The sequence below is a fragment of the Taeniopygia guttata genome, chromosome 21 (genome assembly GCF_048771995.1).
Source record: "Taeniopygia guttata chromosome 21, bTaeGut7.mat, whole genome shotgun sequence".
Classification (NCBI taxonomy): Eukaryota; Metazoa; Chordata; class Aves; order Passeriformes; family Estrildidae; genus Taeniopygia; species Taeniopygia guttata.
The window spans coordinates 5,257,731-5,276,626 of record NC_133046.1 but is presented as its reverse complement, the minus strand read 5'-3'; the positions used below and the strand labels follow the sequence as shown (position 1 = coordinate 5,276,626).

The 18,896-nt window shown below is 52.6% G+C and overlaps 2 protein-coding genes across 13 annotated transcripts in view; both read right to left on the bottom strand.

Annotated features, from left to right (window-relative positions):
• Positions 1-17,228, bottom strand: part of USP48 (ubiquitin specific peptidase 48) — a 30,404-nt gene extending 13,176 nt beyond the window's left edge. For 2 of the 5 annotated variants that reach the window (XR_012051654.1, XR_003963526.4), the window contains exons 1-14: positions 16,952-17,228; positions 16,017-16,137; positions 15,791-15,932; positions 14,628-14,755; positions 12,974-13,098; positions 12,310-12,418; positions 11,023-11,156; positions 10,773-10,855; positions 10,077-10,256; positions 7,412-7,537; positions 4,443-4,592; positions 1,925-2,125; positions 542-656; positions 276-406 (exon numbers count right to left, since the gene is read on the bottom strand). Coding sequence is in view for 3 of the 5 variants with exons in the window: in XM_030289089.4 (XP_030144949.2) it covers positions 276-406; positions 542-656; positions 1,925-2,125; positions 4,443-4,592; positions 7,412-7,537; positions 10,077-10,256; positions 10,773-10,855; positions 11,023-11,156; positions 12,310-12,418; positions 12,974-13,098; positions 14,628-14,755; positions 15,791-15,932; positions 16,017-16,137; positions 16,952-17,085 (1,879 nt within the window). In the remaining 2 variants the exon portion in view is untranslated. Of the gene's footprint in view, positions 1-275; positions 407-541; positions 657-1,924; positions 2,126-4,442; positions 4,593-7,411; positions 7,538-10,076; positions 10,257-10,772; positions 10,856-11,022; positions 11,157-12,309; positions 12,419-12,973; positions 13,099-13,175; positions 13,481-14,627; positions 14,756-15,790; positions 15,933-16,016; positions 16,138-16,951 lie in introns of those variants that run through there. The other 3 variants (XM_030289089.4, XM_030289088.4, XM_072917282.1) reach the window with 3 other exon arrangements.
• A 947-nt stretch (positions 17,229-18,175) lies between these two features.
• Positions 18,176-18,896, bottom strand: part of HSPG2 (heparan sulfate proteoglycan 2) — a 41,948-nt gene continuing 41,227 nt past the window's right edge. For all 8 annotated transcript variants that reach the window (XM_072917299.1, XM_072917303.1, XM_072917304.1 and 5 more), the window contains one exon: positions 18,176-18,605. In XM_072917299.1, the coding sequence (XP_072773400.1) occupies positions 18,442-18,605 (164 nt within the window). In that variant the 3' untranslated portion in view covers positions 18,176-18,441. The remainder of the gene's footprint in view (positions 18,606-18,896) is intronic.

Genomic DNA, 18,896 nt, shown 5'->3' with positions numbered 1-18,896 from the left:
TCTGGGGTGGTAATTTCCCATAGCTTTGTAAAACCACTTATCACCTCATCTCCCTCCTGTATGAAGATCACCCCGCAGTTTTCGAGCTTAGCAAAGAAAAAGCTCTTTAAATGAAGGCCTTTTTTTAATTCGATTTATTATCCTTTCCTCCCTACTCATACAAGGGGAACAAAACAGCTACAGAAACCCCTGACGTATTTTTTGTTAGGAAGGATCAGGCAGAGCTGGTGGGTCTCTATAGCAGCAGAAATTAGGAGGAAATCAGGAGTAAATACCTTTGTTTTGTGCATTTCCATTCATTTTTCCATTACTGTGCTCTGCATCTTCATCTTGCTCGTTTAATTGCTCCAGAGCCAGCTGACGCCAGCTCCTCAAGGATGCTTTTCCAACCCAAAACCCATCGTTCCTGCAGGGAGACAACACCACTGGTACCCCAAAATCACAGCTCCCTTCTTCAGAGCCTAAGCAGGTAAATCTTTAGGAAAAAGCTGTTTAAGCAATTCTAAAAAGCATCTTTTGACAGAATTTGGGACTTCCATACCCCTTGACTGTCATTTTCAGCAGGTTGGTCACGGTTTTGTAGTCCTCGTTCAGCTGGTTCTTCAGCCGCAGGATTCGACACCTTTCCACCACACAGTCCTTGCAAAGTGCTTTCACTGGGGTGGGGGGAAAGAAACACAGGTTTTTACACTATTATAATCCTTTATTTATTGCACAGCTAGTTTCCTGCTGGTTTGAAGGCCCTCAGATAGGTGTGTACCAAGTATCCTGCCTCAGGATGGGTGATTTCATGTGTAATTGAGGAAATCCTGGGGGTTACAGTCACATCAGGCCATGTTTGAAGCTTAAAGAACCATAAAATACTTCAAATGAGTTGTGATGTGTTCCACTGCTTCACAGGTCTGCTCTCACAGCTCCTGGTACCCACAGCCTGCAGTCACAGTGAACCAGGGCAGCCCAGCACCCAGCCACAGCAGGCAGGAAATGCCAGGAAAACAAACACCTGTATTGTGGCACTTTGCCAGTCCAACCCAGAAAATCCACCCTCTTGCAAGGCTGCTCTGGACCAAGGGAGTGGAAATCCTCTAGCTGGGTGTGTATTTAGATCTGCATCCTGGAGCAAGAGGAGAAGGGAAGCAGAGTGTCCATCCATCCTTTTACCCATCCCTCCCTCCCTGCCAGCCATACTCAACCCACAACCCTTGAGACAATCTTCCACTTGACTAATAAACCTTGCCCTGTTTTTCCCCACAAAGGCTGCCTGCGTCACAAGCAGTTTCTTCCCTACAAGCTCCCAGTAGGAGCTGAGCTAATTTGGTCTCAGTGGGAGTTACTGAGCAACTTCCTAAAAGGAACGAAATCTGGGGCTTGATGAAGGGATGTCCAAAGTCTGGAGGGGCTGGGCTGACCCTGAAAAGCAGAATGTGTGGTAGATGCTTCAACAGGAGCAGGCTAACAGGTAAGTGCCTCCTTGGATGAGGCGACAGACAGGAAGGGATATTTCTGGCCTGAATACTCCATGAAACCCAGCCCACACAGGAGCTGTGGGTGCTGCAGGCACAGAAAATAATTGTCAAGAGTTTGGAGTGTTGCATGTGCAAGTTTTATTTTCTAGAATCGCCTTCAAACCTTCCAAGTATTATTTTCTCTAAGCCAAGTGCCCCATTCCTCCATAGCAATTCTGCCAGGAACAGCCCTCCCCTGAGCAGAGCCCAGGGCCAAAGCAGATCCTGCGATCACCCTAAATGGGTTTGGGAAATGGTAAGAGAATTAAGTGGTATTAAAAAAATCCCCTGGAAATAAGGCAGCACTGAAGCCTTGCACTGAAATAAAGTTATGATGATAACTGATAGCTCAAAACAGGGCTGGGATCAGAACAAGGCTGCAAAGCACATGCCAGGAGGTGACTGGGAGAGGATGTTACCGTTGAGCCGGGGCCCTCCTCCGTATCGCCGGTAGAAGAAGTCGGCCACGTATTCCGATATCCTCTTCATCAGGGAAATTTTATCAGGATGGAGTTTGCCATGGGAGCACAGGCAGGCTGTGTTATCAATAGGTTTGGGAGGAGTGGACTCATCCAGCCACTTCTGCAGCCATTCCAGAGAGATGAAGTCATAGGGAGAACCTGGGAAGGGAGAAACCACAAAGAGAAACAAGACCATACATGTCAGCTCCAACACCAGGTAGTATTTTATAATTGCTCTTAAAAATTAACAGGCAATCACTGTTGATTAAATCTCTGAGGTACAAGTTTTCAAAGGTCTGATCCAGCTACTCCCACCCCATTCTGATCTCAGTGTCACAGATTTGGAAGACAGGAGCTACGTGAGATTAAGATGTGCAGATCAGTTTGGATTCAGCAATCAATATGCAACAGCTCCAAGGAGGAATGGGAGTGCTTTCAAACCTCTTGGGGATTACTAGAGAGCAGTCAAGGAAAGGGGAAGGTTTTCCTATCATCCATCAAGGGACTGATATAATATTTAAATAATGATCATACATTACAGGCTTTTTCTACAACAGAGGGAGTTCACTGGGGTAATTTGAAAATTAAAGGCAACAACAGCAGAGATGAAATCAGTGTTCCCTGTGTCCTTTCAGCACACAAATTTTCAGTGCCTCTTACAACTTTAGGTGAGAAAATACTAAAATTTACAGTGCAAATGGAAACTTGCTTAGATTTTTTGCTGAAGCAGTGCAGCAGGCTTGCTCTTGTTTGCTGAAAAAAAAAATACAAAGCCAAGGTTCAGGAGCAGGTCAGTGCTTGTATGAGCAGGTTGGGGTGAAACCCGTGTATCTCAATATTGAGGCACAGTATCACTACACAACTCTTCAGTGGATGACTGGGAAATTAAGACAAAATTAGGAAGAATTCAAACCCATTCTGTGCTGCCACAAGGGCAGCTCTGAAACCGTGGGGAAATGAACCTCTTGGTGACATTTATAACTGAGCACAAATCCTTTATGCTTCCTAGGAGGGAGCAACAGAGAAGCAAGAGGAAAATATACAGAAGACAGGAAAACACTGTGTCTCCAGCTTGCACTGGAGCTCTGAGAAGCCTCTTTTCCTCCACAGCCTCAATCCATGGTGTTTTCATCTTACGCAATGCCCTCCCCAGCCGTGACCTCCTGAGAATTGCATCGCTGTCAGAACTGGTTTGCTAGTCTGGGATGAAACTGCCTCCCCCAGAAAGGAGGGTTTTCTGGGGCAGGCTCCACAAAGCTGGCAGAAAACGTGTCTGCACAGCTGCAGACAGAGCCCCAAGCTCCACAGAGAAAGGACCCAGAGCAGTGCTGGAATGACGCTGCCTCTAGCTGTGCTGTGCCCATGATGTGCCAGCAGCAGGCAGAGGGTGCCTCAGGGCAAAGTTTCAGGTCCTGTCATCTCTAAATTGGGGCAGAAGAGCTTCACCTGCACTTGTAAAAATCATATATTTTGAGATTTATTCCTCTGTCACATCAGAACTGCCGAGAGCAAACTCTTCTGTTCCTGCTGAGGAAAACCACACAGCAACTGTGCTGCTGCTCCTTTTCACGGGTGACTCAGGGCAGGTTCATCCCTCCAGCACAACTCTGATCTCACAGTGACATCTGAGTGCTGCTCAGGCTCGTGAGGAGCTGTGACACCTTCCTGCTGCAGAGTTAAGCACCTGCATTCCCAAACTGGAGAGCAGATGTTTACAGGAACAGGAGTTTGCTGTTGGGCTACTCCAATCTCATGGTGGACTCTGAGCATCCAATAATAAAAGCTGAACAGTAAATTCGCTTACAGGCCATACAATTAAACCCACTTTTAAGTCTTCAATTGTAATTATCCTGCAGTTTTTAGGAGAGGCACATAGTGAATACAAACTCCCAGGGCTGGATGGATAGAGCAAGTTTTGTGGGAGATGGGAGAGAAAAACAAGGTGGGAAATAAAACTCAGTGTGCTGAGGCAACAAGACACAAGGAGGAGTCTCCCTACAAAACTGAGACACGGAGCAGAGAAGCACTGGCAGGGATGGATCCAGTAATTTTCTGCTGGAGGTCAGGCATTTTCTTAGCCTGTTACCTGCTGATGAATTGGGCTCACCAGCTCCCAAACCTGCTGTGAGCTGGCAATTTGGGAGCAGGCGCAGTTATTCCGCCTCGATGATCCTAACGAGCTGAGCTGCTCACCAGGCAGAAGAAAAGAGTCACAAAGCATGAGGCTGACGATGGGGAAGGAGCAGGAGGGAATTAGCAATGCCAGAGGCCATGAGAATGAGCAAAGAAAGGAGAAAAATAGGTTAAGGCAGGAAAAGAAGCAAGGGAAAACAAATGTAAGCATGCATGAAGCTCTCCCTTCGCAGAGGGCTTTGGGAATGCCTTCCAGCAAGGCCATGGGAGTTGGGAGTTAGTCACAAATCATTCCTAAGCTTAACAGCTCTACTACAGCAATACTCCACAATGTCTTACAGACCAGCTTCGGCGGGTAACCTTTGGTAGAGCTCCTTCACCTCCTCGTGCTTGATCTTGCCTCTGGCCACGCTCTGTTTGCGCATCTCGGCCATCTCGTTGCACCACTCCTCAAACTTGCAGTTATCCCGCTCTACCAGCTCCTGCAGAAAAGCTGGGAAAGAAAAAAAAAACAGGAATTGAAGGGAAAATGCCAGCTATGTTAATTACCATGGGTTATCTGGGGACAAAAAACCCAAAAATTCCCTCCTGCAGCTTTGCTGGGCGAGGTCTTTCCCCAAGCCAAGCACATGGACGTTGCTCTCTCTGATACTGACAGTTGCAGATGATTAAATGCAAAGTTTTGCACCCAAGGAAATAATTTACTTGGGGTTGGTTGCAATCTTAAGTGCAGCTCCTCTGTCCTTCCTCATCATTCCCGGGGAGAAACAAAAGCTTTTCACCCTCTGGATACACCTGAAGCCTGTCAGGACCTGCAATCCAGCATCTTGCAAACCCAAGGGCAAAGAGCCCCCAGGAGATGGGAGATTAGCCAGGGCAGATCAACAGAAAGGTGAAGGAAATCGGGATTTTTGCTGCCACTGATGGAAAAACCCCAAACAAACCAAACCTCAGCAGAGAAAAAAGAAGATAAACCACTTCCCTCAGAGGGCTGGTGCGAGGGAGCAGGGGGGAAGCTCTACTTATCGGAGGCCTTTTCCTATTTAGAATTATTCTGAATAGCAAAAATATCTGTAAAAAGGTTAATTCTTGACCAAAATATCCACCTTGGGAGAATATCCAGTATCACAAAACAACCAGCCTGACCTCCTTGAGAACAGAGCCAAGTTACGTCTCTCCACTGTCCCGGAAAAGCCGCTTTTTAACAGCATCAAAGCAAAATGCCTCAAATTTACAGTTCCATGAAACCTCCCCACAACCACAGAGCTCGACTGCTGCCCTTCACTCCCCGTTCCCTGGCAGGATTCCACGGGAAACAAAGGCAACCGCGGGGCTGTGCAGGAATTTGGAGCTGGGTGGGGAGGTTTTTGTTCAGTTATTGTTTTGGGCAGAGGGGTAGGAGGAAAGGGAGAGCAAGGGAGAGCAAGGAAACAGGCTGAAAATACAAATCCAGGCAGGAATTAGTGCTAATTCCTGAAGTTTTATGTCTTGGAGGGTGTATTTTAAACAGGGGGGGCTTGGAAAAGGTTTGGGGTGTTATTAGGGGGGAATAAGGTGTATGATTTACCCCCTCTGCAGAGATCCAAAGGGACCTGCCACCTCTGCTGTCCCCACTCCACAGAAAATGAGGGAAGGGGGAACACACCTCAGCACCAGGGGCCTAATTAGTATTTCTAATCAAGGAGCAGTCGAACAGGATACATTAAACCCACAGGCAAAGCCCACAGGGAGCTCTGGCACCCCCGGAATTCTAAAGCACAACACGAAGGCACTTGGCCCAAATTCCCACTGGGGGCTCGGAGCCTCTTTATTTTCATGTCATTCATTCCTGACGTGGCAAAGCTGAAGCAGTCGCAGAGGGAACCTGACATCTGTCAGGATTATTCACCTCCTCGTGCATGCTGATGACATTTAACCACACTGCTCTCTCTCCTGTACCTTTAGAATCCAGGCAGCATGGCAGTGGTGAATCCCAGCAGGATGATCCACTCCTGACCCCAGCTTGGCCAGGTGGGTAAGAAAGCAATGTCTGAGTGGGCACATGGGGAGGGATGAGCAGTTTAATGTTATTCAAGTGCTGGGAAAACCCAGGAGTTTCACTGGTCAAGACATCAAGGTGCCAGACAGCACCTTTGGGGCTCATGGCAAACAGTCAAAAATCATGGAATCCTGGAGTGGGTTGGGAAGGGCCTTGCAGATAATTTTTTTTTCACCCAGAGACACCTTCCACTACCCCCAGTTGCTTCAAGCTCTATCCAACCTGGCCTTGGACACTTCCAGGGATGGGGCAGCCACAGCTTGTCTGGGCAAACTGTGCCAGGGCCTCACCACCCTCACAGCCAGGAATTCCTTCCCAATATCCCATCTGACCCTGCCCTCTGGCAGTGGGAGCCATTCCCTCTCGTCCTGGCACTCCATCTCTTGTCCCAATTTCCTCTCCAGCTCTCTCAGAGCCCCTTTAGGCCCTGGAAGGGGCTCTAAGATCTCCCTCGGGCCTTCTCCAGCTCTCCCAGCCTGGAACTAGACCAGAGCTAGCCCTAAATGGAGCTTCAAGCAAAATTCCACCTCCTGGCCCACCTGGAGCATTGCAGGATGAGCAGGATCCAGGGATTCACCTGGACTGTGAGGGATGGCCAAGCAGGGCCCAGGGACTCACCTGGACTGTGAGGGATGGCTGAGCAGGACCCAGGGACTCACCTGGACAGTGAGGGATGGCTGAGCAGGACCCAGGGATTTACCTGGACTGTGAGGGATGGCCAAGCAGGACCCAGGGATTTACCTGGACTGTGAGGGATGGCTGAGCAGGACCCAGGGACTCACCTGGACTGTGAGGGATGGCTGAGCAGGGCCCAGGGATTTACCTGGACTGTGAGGGATGGCCAAGCAGGGCCCAGGGACTCACCTGGACTGTGAGGGATGGCTGAGCAGGACCCAGGGATTTACCTGGACAGTGAGGGATGGCTGAGCAGGACCCAGGGACTCACCTGGACTGTGAGGGATGGCTGAGCAGGACCCAGGGATTTACCTGGACAGTGAGGGATGGCCAAGCAGGGCCCAGGGACTCACCTGGACTGTGAGGGATGGCTGAGCAGGACCCAGGGACTCACCTGGACTGTGAGGGATGGCCAAGCAGGGCCCAGGGACTCACCTGGACTGTGAGGGATGGCTGAGCAGGACCCAGGGACTCACCTGGACTGTGAGGGATGGCTGAGCAGGACCCAGGGACTCACCTGGACTGTGAGGGATGGCTGAGCAGGACCCAGGGATTTACCTGGACTGTGAGGGATGGCCAAGCAGGGCCCAGGGACTCACCTGGCACCTGGACTGTGAGGGATTTCTCGCGGGCCTGCAGCCTGTACACCAGCATGTAGGCGTTGCGGGAGCAGTGCGTGCCCTTCCCGCACTTGGGTTTACGGGTCTGGGATTTCGATGGCTCTGCTGTGGGAACAAAAGGCAAAACCTCAGCAACACACAAGATCCTTCCCTGGTCCTCCATTAACGGGATGAGTTTGCCACCCAGCCAGCTTCTCTGTGCCAGGCCTCTGTGCCAAGCACTGGGCTTGGCACGACTCAAAATTGTATCCCAAAGAAAGCCCCAAATCTCTCCAGTCTTTCTGGGTAAATCAAAGGCACTAAATTTAGGAGCCTGTTCTGAACCTCCCTTCTCAAGAGCCTTTCTTCTCTCCCCAGTGGAACTTCTCTGAGCCAAAAGCCACTCTTGGAAAAACATCCTTTCTCCCTTTTGCCTCTTGTTCTGCTGTCCTGACTCCAAAGAAAAGAGTCAAATCCTCAGGGAAGAAAATGGTATTTACAGGTGATTGTGGATATGAAAAAAAACACAGCAAAGCTTTTAGGAAGCCAAGAGCCATGGAAAGGGTTGTTTGTGAGCAGCTGCTGGGGGGTGTAAAGTTGTGTTGCAAGAACTGCTGTTTCCAGATGGATTCTCAGGCAAGGAAAACACTTATCTACAGCTGCAGCTTCGAAAATCAAAATAAAGTGAAAAATTAAAGGAACAATGTTCCATAAATTGAACTCTAAGTAGGGCATTGAATTAAGTTTCTTTTCCTTCAAATTCTGGTAAAATTCATGTGCCTTTACCCCTCCCCACACCATCCAGGGGACTTCCCAGACTATTTATTTGCATTTTATCCAAGAATTTTCTGAATTGTTCCCATCTGCATGGCCAAGACTCTCCCCCCCACAAACCTTCAGTTTATGTTACTGACCTTCTCCTGCTGTTACATGTATTTGTAACAAAGAAAGGCCTCAGTTTTGCCTGGAACAGGCAAATTACATCAAAACTTGATACAAACACTGAGCTCCCAGCTTTAAGAGGCTACTAAACACACTTAGACTTCTATTCTCCAAACAGCCTTGAATTGAAATACGAGAAATAAGAACATTTACTTGCAGTTAAGCATGAAACTTTATAAAATTGAGGTCACAGCAGTTTACTTGCATCTCAGTTGTTGCACTGGGTGAGCAGGGAGGGTAAAAACGAAGGCTGAGCTGCTCTCAGGGCTGTTCAGGGCTCAGTTTCCCTGTGCACCACTAGATGTCCGGCCAGCTCCAGCCTGGGCCGGCAGCGAGCGGAGGGAGCCAAGGGGAATGGGACAGAGCTGCTGCCACAGCAGGATCAGGGACTCACTGAGGCTGGAGAAGCCCTCCAAGATGATCAAAACCAACCATTCTCCCAGCACTGCCAGGTCCACCACTAACCCATGTCATGTCTCCAGATGCCACTTTTTGAACACCACCAGGGATGACGATTCTACCACTTCCCTGTGCAGCCTCTTCCAATGCCTGACAATGCCATCCATGAAGGATTTTTCCCAATATCTAACCTAAATCTCCCCTGGCACAGCTTGAGGTTCTTTCCTTCTGTCCCTGTTCCCTGCGAGCAGAGTCTGACCCCCTCCTGGCTGTCCCCTCCTGTCAGGAGCTGTGCAGAGCCACAAGGTCCCCCCTGAGCCTCCTTTTCTCCAGGCTGAGCCCCTTCCCAGCTCCTTCAACTGCTCCTCAGTTCTCCAGACTCTTTTCTTTGTGCTCCAGACTCTTTCTCAGCTCCATTGCCCATCTCTAGACACACTCCAGCACCTCCAGAAGCATCGTGCAGGTGAGAACAAGGAAATGGGAGAAGACTGATGCTCCATTACACCAAACCAAGGGAGCACTTAAATCTGCAGGGTTTTTTTTCTCTAAAGATACCCTAAAGAAAAACAATATTCTATAAATTCTAACCACAGCAAAGCATCCTGGTGGGTAACAATTCCTGGAAATGGACTGCTTGCACTGCAAGTGCATTTCTTCATAATTTCCCTGGTTTTCCCTGCTGTGAGCATCTGCACTACAGAACACTGAGCCACTACAAAACCATTTCAACTCCAAATGAGCTGCTTTTATTTATTAGCTGAAGAGTAATAAATCCACAGGTCCAGCCTCAGCCCAAGCTTTCCAAGAAATCTCCAAGAAATCCAGTCCAGGAATGCAGTGATATCGGCAGCACGTGACGAGCCAGGAAAACACAAAAGCACCAAGGAAAAAGCTCAGAGTGAAAAGGCAGCTTAAGCTTCCAAGTTGTTATTTGGATCAAAATCTTTTTTACTGCCTCCAAGTAAAACACCTCAGTGGAAATAGAACCATAATGTGTTAAGGAAACTGAAAGCATTCTCCTTATCTGTTCCAAGGAAGTGGCACCCGCCTGTTGCTCCCTGATAGGAACCCTCTGCCCGTGTTATCAGCATCTTATCTGCCATGTGGCAGGCAAAGAAACACTAGAGCAGCTGATCATGAGGTGTAAACACTCACACGGGGCTGAAAAGAAGCAAATCTGGCTGCAATCACCGGGATTGCTGTTTCCCACCTTCCTCTGAGCCGTGACAGCCCGTTCTAGGGAGGAGCAGGAGGCTGCATCTGGGGATGCCAGTGGTTGTGGTAGAAATATTTTAAAAGGGCACTCACAACTGAAAGGTTTTACCTAGATCTTCCTCAATTCCCAGCTGCAGTTTCTTCCCCTCCATCTTCTCGATGTCCTCGTCGTTGAACTTGTACCACTCGCCCGTCTGCGGGTCCTTGACGTGGGCGATGTAGTGGCCGGAGTAGGCACTTACCCCACGGTGTATGAGCACAGCGCTCAGCTCGTACACGTACACACCGTCTGCAAGGCAAGCAGCATTTACACACAGCCCTGCAGCCAACAGCACTCATCCTTCCTGTCCTGAAACCTCGTGTTCTCACCAGGCACCAAAGCCTGCACTTGAACTCGCAGCGCTTCAGGACATTGCTAAAAGGCTTGTGGCTTAAGAGCAAGGATGTTGCTTGAAGTATGGGCTTCAAACAACTCTGGACAGAATTTTAAATCAAAAAGATGATTCAGAGGAATCACTGAATCCCAGAATGGTTTGGCTTGGAAGGCATCTTTAAGACCATCTTGCTCCACCTCTCTGCCAGAGGCAGGGACATTTGCCACCATCCCAGGCTGCTCCAAGCCCCTTTCGACCTGGCCTTGGACACTTTCAGGGATCCAGGGGCAGCCACAGCTCTCCTGCTTCTCTAGACAGCCTGTGCCTGCATCATCACCCTCACAGGGAGGGATTTCCTCCTAAACAGAATTACAGAGGAGATCTGCCAAGAGGCAATGGGCAAAGATAACAAAAAGCTGCCCCAAACTCACTTTTTTGCTCCATGAAAGGCTCCATGTCCAGCAGCTCTGAGAAGCCAATGTAGGTGTTCAGCTTCTTCTTGTGGCCAGTTTGTCTGTGTGGAGGCAAAGCTGTGGCTCAGGGCAAGCAACAACAGCTCCCATCCCAAAACACCTCCCTTAAACTCCCCTGAGCACCCCTCAAGAGGCTCAGACACCTGAAATTAAAGCAGGAAGAGGAGGGTAGTGATTTCCCCAACAGCTTCCAGGTGTTCCCACTCACCTGTCAAACACAAAGCGCATGAGCTGCAGGTTGAGGGTGCAGGGCAAGCTGAGCAGCCGGATCTTCCTCGTGGCATTTTGCTTGCTCTGACAAGTCTCACAAAAATAACGATTGTCCCCTTCTAATTTTTCCTCCTGAATGTGGAGAGGCAAAGGGAAAGGTCTTGAGAACAGCACTGAAAAGTCAATTGAGCTACTTAACAGCTGGAGAATGAGAAGCACCAAAGTTATTTTAACTATTTAAGTCTCTTCTCGGCTACTTCCCAAATTTTTTTGAGCTAAAGACACACTAATCATTGCACTTTACAGCATAGCCATATCAGGCTGCTCTCACTTTAAGGCAAATTTTAGACTGAATCAAGCCCCATTCCAAGTTCTCAGGTCTCTTACTCTTGCTCCCTGCTTGACTGAGTTGGTTTATACTAAAGAAAATAATTAAATCTGGATCCAGTTAATTTAAAGCCACATTTTAGCCTGGAAATTATAACCGTCTGCTCAGCCACCCAAAATCACCCTGCAGGAGTCACTCGCTGCCTAAGCAGATCCAAGGGTAGGGTTAGGCCAGAGGAAAATTCCAACCCCCCCTAAAAAACGTCATAGGGTTGTTTTGTGTGAAGGAGGAGCAGACAAATGTCAAATACTCCAATTCAGGAATTTAATCTGTGCACCCAAACCAGTTTTTTTCATAGCAGAGCAACTGGTTTGCTGAGTGCACCAGCAAGCAAGGAGCTCAGGGAAGAGGTTCAGCTCAGCTCTGTCCTAAATAGTTTGAGTGGAATCCACAGCTTAGAGTGCCAGAGCTGAACTTCAGATCCAGACAAATTTTCAAGCTGAATTGAGGGCACTTGCAGCTGTTCCTGCAGCTATTCCCGGCGCTCCCTGGTACTTCTGAGAGCAGATTTTTCAGCAGGGAATGTCTCCTGTTGCTATGCAGATGAGCACTGACACAGAAAACAAGGAAAGCAGCCATTCTCCCAGTGCTATCCATGACAAAGCAGGCAGAGACTTTTCCCTAACTTTCCTGGCAAAGTATTTTAGCTAAAAATGCAACTTTCAAGTGCTTTTTAAAGCTGTAACAGGAGCATGTGATATCACGGAGCTATTCCTTGCTCCATGTCTCAATCCTCGTTTTTTGGGTCTGCAGAAAACAACATTTTCACTTGGATGCATCTCCCTGAGCCAAGTCAGTGGCTTCACTCTGACACCGACCTTGAGGGCTGTGAATTGGAGGAAGGAACTGAAATTCCTTGCTAAAAATAGCAGGACTCCAACCACAACAAGCTCATACCTTGAGGAATTCTGTTATACAGTCTGTCAACTGCTTGTGTCCTTGGATGTTTAACTCCAGCTCGTAAAATTTAGACACCAGTTTAGATTCTCTGCCACACTGGTTGCAGCTGGGATGGGAAAGAAGACAAAAATATATCTGAGGACAGGTCAGGGCTCATGCATCGGGGCTCCCAAGTCTTTAGTAAAATATTCCTTGAATAAAACCAGGAGAAAAAGTGAAGTCAGGGCTAAGGAGATTCACACCTCCACACCATAAGAACTCCAGGAGATGGTTTAAACAGCTTCAGAGCACCTACCAGGACCTGTCACAACTTGCATGTACTATTTTATATTATTTTTAAGGTGAAATTCACAGCTCTGAGAACACAGGAATGAAAATACAACACCCAGGATGCTGTTTTCTGGCTGGAGGACCTACCACTCCATTAACTCACTGCAGGTTTAGTTGGTAAATTCTCATTAAAGGAGTAAAAGCAGCTGGAGAACTGTCACAGCAACACCATACACACAGGAACAGGAAAGGAAAACATAAATATTTCTCAGAAAGTGTTTCTGCTGCAGCTTAACTGCCTGCTCTGGTTGTTAGGAGGGATCTTCCCCTCCTAAATCCTTCTAAAAATTTAAATATTTACACAAAGGGTTTTCCCAAAATTATTACTTACACCGTGACATAGGCATACTCTCCACAGAACTGCTTTTGCACAATATTCCGGACATCTGGGTTTTTCTGTTTGGACAAAGTATCTTCCAGCAGGGACATGAACAGCTTGGAAAACTCCTGGGCATCCTGAAAGAGAAAACCAAGTTCATTAACAATCCACCACAGCACAATCCCAACCCTGTCACTAATTCACTGCTAATTACCCCAAGCCCTCTACACAGGCTGTGCCGAGGCTCCGTGCACAGCATGGAAAATAAAGACCAGGCAGGACAACTAAGGAAAACAGAGGAATTTGGCTAAAAGGAGCATGAGGCCCTCGGTGTGGGAGCACAGCAGGAGCTGCCCTGGCTCCCTGCCAGGGCTTTGACTTCTGCCCTGCTCCTCCCAGGATTCTGGAAGGGATAAAAACCCTCCCGTGGAGCTTTCGAGCCCCTTGATCCTCCTTTTTGCAGCTGTCCCTGCTCAGATCAGAGGTGAGAAGAGAAATAAAAACACCCCAAAAATGAGAAGCTGCCCTATGGGTGATCCTGGTGACACTCCAGAGCTTCCCCACACCCAGCTCAGGGCCTTTCTCTCCTGCCCTGGTTCTCCTCTTCCAGAAACAAACAGGTTTTGGCCTCTCTCAACTGCCCTTTGGTGTCCCTGGTCAGCTTCCTTCCTCTCCTGACCCTCCCAAGGAAACGCTGCCAGCGCTCTGCTCTTGCTCCAAAACCTCCCATTACCTCTCCAAGAGGATTTCCAAGCCCTGCCCCTCTCCCAAGCTCTCTCCAGCTGCAGCCCCACAGAGCCCTGCAGCATTCACCTCCCACGTGCAGCCCTGGGATCCTGGCTGGTTCCTGGTGATCCACCTCCCCCTGAGGAGCTCCTCAGCCTCGGGAGGGCCCTCTCACCACCCAACTCCCCCAGGAGGAGCAGCCCACGGAACACCTGCAGAAGGACCCTCACTACAGCTCTGGCTCCCACCTGGCCCCATCCCACAGCTCCTGGGCTTCATCCCACCACTCCCTTGGCTCCTCCCGATCTGCTGCACTCATCTGCCTCACTGCATGCACTTCCTAGCCTCATTCCATTGCTCCCAGGGCACTTCCTTGTATCCCTGAACTTATCTCATTGTTTCATGTCCTGATTCCATCACTCCTTGGACTCCTTATCCCACTGCCTCTGGGCTCTTCCTTATCTCTGCATCATCATCCCATTGTTCCATGTCCTGATCCCATCACTCTCTGGGCTCCTCCTTGTCTCCCTGGGCTCTTCCCCATCTCCCTGGCCCCATCCCATTATTTTATGTTCTCACTCCCTGTACTCCCCCTGCTCTCCTTGGCCTCATTCCATTGATCCCTAGCCCCATTCCATCATTCCCTGGGTTCCTCCTATCTCCCTATCCTCATCCCATTCCTCCTTGGGATCTTCCTGATCTCCCTCTCTCCATCCCATTGCTACCTGATCTCCTCCTGATCTCCCTGTCCCCCCCACATCACTCCTGGGGCACTCCTGATGTCCTGCTCCCCTCCTGTTTCCCCCCTGCACTCTGGCAGGGGGTCAGGTGGTGGGCATCAGGTTTGCAGCCAGAAGCCAGACCCAGCTGGGAGCTGCCCAGAGACCACCCAAGGGTGATTCCCAACTCGTGGAGGTGCCAGGAATCCCCTCCCACACACCTGCTGCTGCCCCGTGTCCAGCCCCAGCGCCTTGACAAAGCCCGAGGGGTCGATGTAGCGCCGCTTGCTGTTCTGCAGCAGAGCAAACAGGTACTGCAGGTGCTCACAGATGGTCTGGGGCTCATAGTCTGGGAGAAACACAAGGCACAGCAGGAATTCAGGGTGAGGAGGGATCGCTCCCAGTGTTCCACAAGCACTAAAAGTGATGGGCTTGGAAGGTAGCTTGAGTTGTCAGGAAAACTGAAGTGGAACGTGTAGGTGATGAGAGCACATCCCAGCACAAGCCAAAGAGAATAATTCAGGTTGGGAAAAACCCTTAGGATCATCAAGTCCAACTGTAAATATTTACACTCTGTAACTTTCAATAAGGAGGGTGGGGACAGGCTCTGCTCCCAGGGAACAAGGGACAGGACGAGAGGAAATGACCTTGAATTGCACCAGGAGAGGTCTAGGTAGGATATCAGGGAAAATTCCCCCGTGGAAAGGGTGGTCAGGCACTGGAACAGGCTGCTCAGGGCAGTGGTGGAGTCCCCACCCCTGGAAGTGCTCAAAAACTGTCTGGATGTGGAAGTTGGGTAGGTGGGTTACTGGTGGGCTTGGCAGTGCTGAGGGAATGGTTGGACTGATAATCTTGGAGGAGTTTTCCAACCTTAGGAATTCCATTCTGCAGTGCCCAGCACCAGCTGTGAGGGAAGGGTTTACACAGCACGCACCAACTAGTCCAAAAACCAGCTTCTTATTTATCCCAGAAGGTGGAACATAATTTACAACCACCGTGAAACAGCAGCAGAGCTGACCCAGAGCCTCCCTGGGGAAAGCACCCAAGAGCAGAAAAAAACAGGGAGCCTTAATCTGGGGCCCAAATTTCAGCCCTACCACAGGATTTGTGCAGCTCTGCAACAGCACAGACCAGCCCTGACCATGTTCCACCCCCAGCACCACCACTGGGCTACAACCAAATCATTTTCAACCAGCTCAGATCACTCTGATCTAAAACATCACCCGGATTGGAGGCAGTTCATCCCCAAAATCCAGATGATGGCTGCAAACTAACACCACAGCCACGGCATGTACAGCTGGAGCTTCCCCCACGAATCCTTCCTGATAAACCCAATCCCAAGGTGGGGTTTGAGGAAGGGAACAAACCCCCGTGTGCCACGCACCCGCATCCTTGGGCACGCCGTCCCCGCAGGCGCTGGGGCACAGGTAGAGCGCCTGCCGCAGCTCCAGGTTCAGGAACCACATCTGCAGGAAGGTGTTGACGTAGCACGTGGCGCCGAGGTTCGTCAGGCCCACGAAGGCGTTCTGGGGGGGCAGAGGAAGGGCCAGCTAAGGTCACCTGCCCCGGTGTCCCCAGCGTGGCCCTGTCCCCTGGGGGGTTGGGGGTACCTTCTTGCGGCGCTCGCAGTTGGGGTCGTCGATGTTGTGGAAGCTGTTCTCGTCGATCTCGCCCAGCCAGGCGTGCTCCCCGATGCCCACCAGGCAGTTGGGGTTCCCCCGGCAGTTCCTCCTGGGGAGGCAGAGCCCAGCTGTCACCCCCATGGCCCCTGGGGGCTGGCAGGGGGTGACAGTGACAGTATGGGGAAGCACGTAATGCTGGGTGGGATGAGACATGGAGCACACAGCACCCCCACCAAAAACAGTGGACAGCTAGAGGGGTTTTTGGGTAAAAAAAGGGGATCCAGGGGCAAGTATGGGAGCAAGGGGATCTCCTCTTGCCCCAACTCCAGGGTGAGTGCTGTACATCCAGGCAAGGATGGGTTCCCCTCAGCCCACAGGGATCCCCTATAAATGGGGAGCCAGGCAGAGAGAGCTCCCTACAGCCCTGGGGCAGGACTAGTTCCTTACATCTGAGAAGCCAGCCGAGAAGAGGGGCTCCCTACAACCCCAGGCTTATCCTAAAATGGGGAGGGACAAGCAAGGAGAGGGGCACCCCACCACCCCATGGAGGCTCCCCTATATCTGAAGAGCCCAGCAACAACGCGTTCCCCACAACACGAGGGCGGTGCCCTGCATCTGGTGAGCCAGAAGTGTCTCCCAATACCCCAGGGGAGCTCCCCAACATCAGAGGGGCCAGAGAACGAGAGGGGCTCCCCGCAGCCCGGGGAGAGTCGCTCCGACAGAGGTTCCCCACCACCCGAGGGAGTCCCCTGTATGTGGGGGGCCGCACAAGGACACGGTGCTGAGGGCCCAGCCCGGGGAAGGGAACATGGGGGAGGCTCCACCGACCCCGCGGGACTTCGAGAGGGGCGGGGAGCGCCCCGCGCCTCACGGCGGGAGGGAGCACGGGGGTCGGAGGGGTTCGCTGCCCGGCCCCGCGGTACCGGCAGGCGCCGCGCTGGCAGGGCTCCAGCCGGACGCGGTAGGCCGCCTCGATGTGCTCCTGCGCCACCGCCTCGGGCGGCACCGTCTCGGTCCAGCGCCACGCCGCCTTCTCCAGCTGCAGCCGCGGCGCCATCGCTCCCGCCGCGCCCCGGGGGTGCCCTGGGGCTGCCCCGGCCCGGTCCTGCCCCGGTCCCGGCCCGGTCCCGGCCCGGTCTCGGTCCCGCCCGGCCCCTCCCGCCGCCGTCAGGGCCGGTGACGCCACCAGCGCGACGCGGTGACGGCGCGAGGCGCGACGCGCGGGGCTGGGGGCGGGGCTTCCGCCAAAGGGGCGTGGCTTGGGAGCGGCAGGTGCGGGCCCGTGTCCGCCGGGGGCGGGGCTTGAGCGCGTGGGGGCGTGGCTTGGGGCACAAGGGGCGTGGCTTGTACGCGCCCTGGGGGTGTGGCCTGTGCGCATGTGGGCGGGGCTTTCGGCCCGTGTGGGCGGGGCCTGAGCGGACGGTGGGCTGGGTCCCATCGCCCCCTCCCGCCCTCCCCACCGCCAGAGACCCCCGAACCCCCAGAGCCCCCGGAGCCCCCAGAGACCCCCGGAGCTGCCCAGAGACCCCCGGAGCCCCCAGGGACCCCCGGAGCCCCCCAGAGCCCCCTGAGACCCCCGGAGCCACCCAGAGCCCCCTGAGACCCCAGAGACCCCCAGAGCTGCCCAGAGACCCCCGGAGCCCCCCAGAGACCCCCGGAGCCCCCCAGAGACCCCCGGAGCCCCCCAGAGACCCCCAGGACTCCCCAGAGCCCCCCCAAACCCCTAGAGCTTCCCAGAGCCCCCCAGCCCAGTACCCCCACCAGACCCCTCTGCACCCCTGTGACATTCCCCCGCAGCCCTGTACTACAGCCCCCCACGCCATAAGCCCCCTGAACTCCCACAGCCCCAAGCCATATCCCCCTATACCGCATCCCCCACACCCCAAAACCATAACCCTTCCCTACCATAACCTCCCGGGCCCCTACACCCCGGCAGACCCACACCGTGCCCCCTAAATCTTCCCACTGCACCCCCTCTCCTCTACCCCCACATGACCCCCCAAACCATCTCGCTCACGCCACGCCGCCTGCAGCCCAACACCAAAGCCCCCCTCTATCCCCACACCACATCCCAACCCTCCTGCCCCCCATCCCACCGCTGTACCCCCCCAGTGCCCCGGCGCAGCCCCCAAACACGGCAGCCACACTGGTTGTCTCTCCTTTAATAGCTGTCCCCACAGGGGGGTCCCCGCCAGCACCCTGATTGTCCCTCGCACCCCGGTAACGTCAGCGGCCCGGCCGCCCCAGCACAGTTTCAGGGGGCCGGTGGAAGGGGGGTGTAAACATTTTTGGGGGGTCCCGGCCCCCCCCCCAGAGTCACCCCGGGGCAGCGAAGCACCGTTTCCTCCTGGTGGTTTTTTTTGGAAAAGAATAAAATTGGCCAAATTCCCCCCAAACTCTGTTTCGGGGGGGGTTAGGAGGGGCAGGGAGGCACAGGGGAGCCCCCCAGGGCGCCGTGCCGGAGGTCGATGGGGTGTCGGGGGATCCCGGCGGACTCCAGCGCCAGCCCCCGCACGCACCCCGAGAGGCCGGAGCTGAACTTGCCAGCGGTCAGGGCACGGGGGTCGGGGGCACCGCCTGCGGGGACACGGCGGGCACTGGGCAGGGGCACCACCCCCTGGACACCTGCCCACCTCTGTCTTCTGTCCCCTCAGGTGTCCCCACCCCATGTCCCACCCCATGTCCCATCCTGCATCCGCCCCAAGTCTCTCCCTGTCTCCCATCCTCTGTTCCACCCTGCCCCATCCCGTGTCCCATCTCGTGTTCCACCTGGTGCCTTATCCCAGGTGTCATCCCATGCCCATCCCGTGTCCATCCCATGTCCCATTCTGTGTCCCATACCCCACCCTGTATGTGTGTCCCACCCCG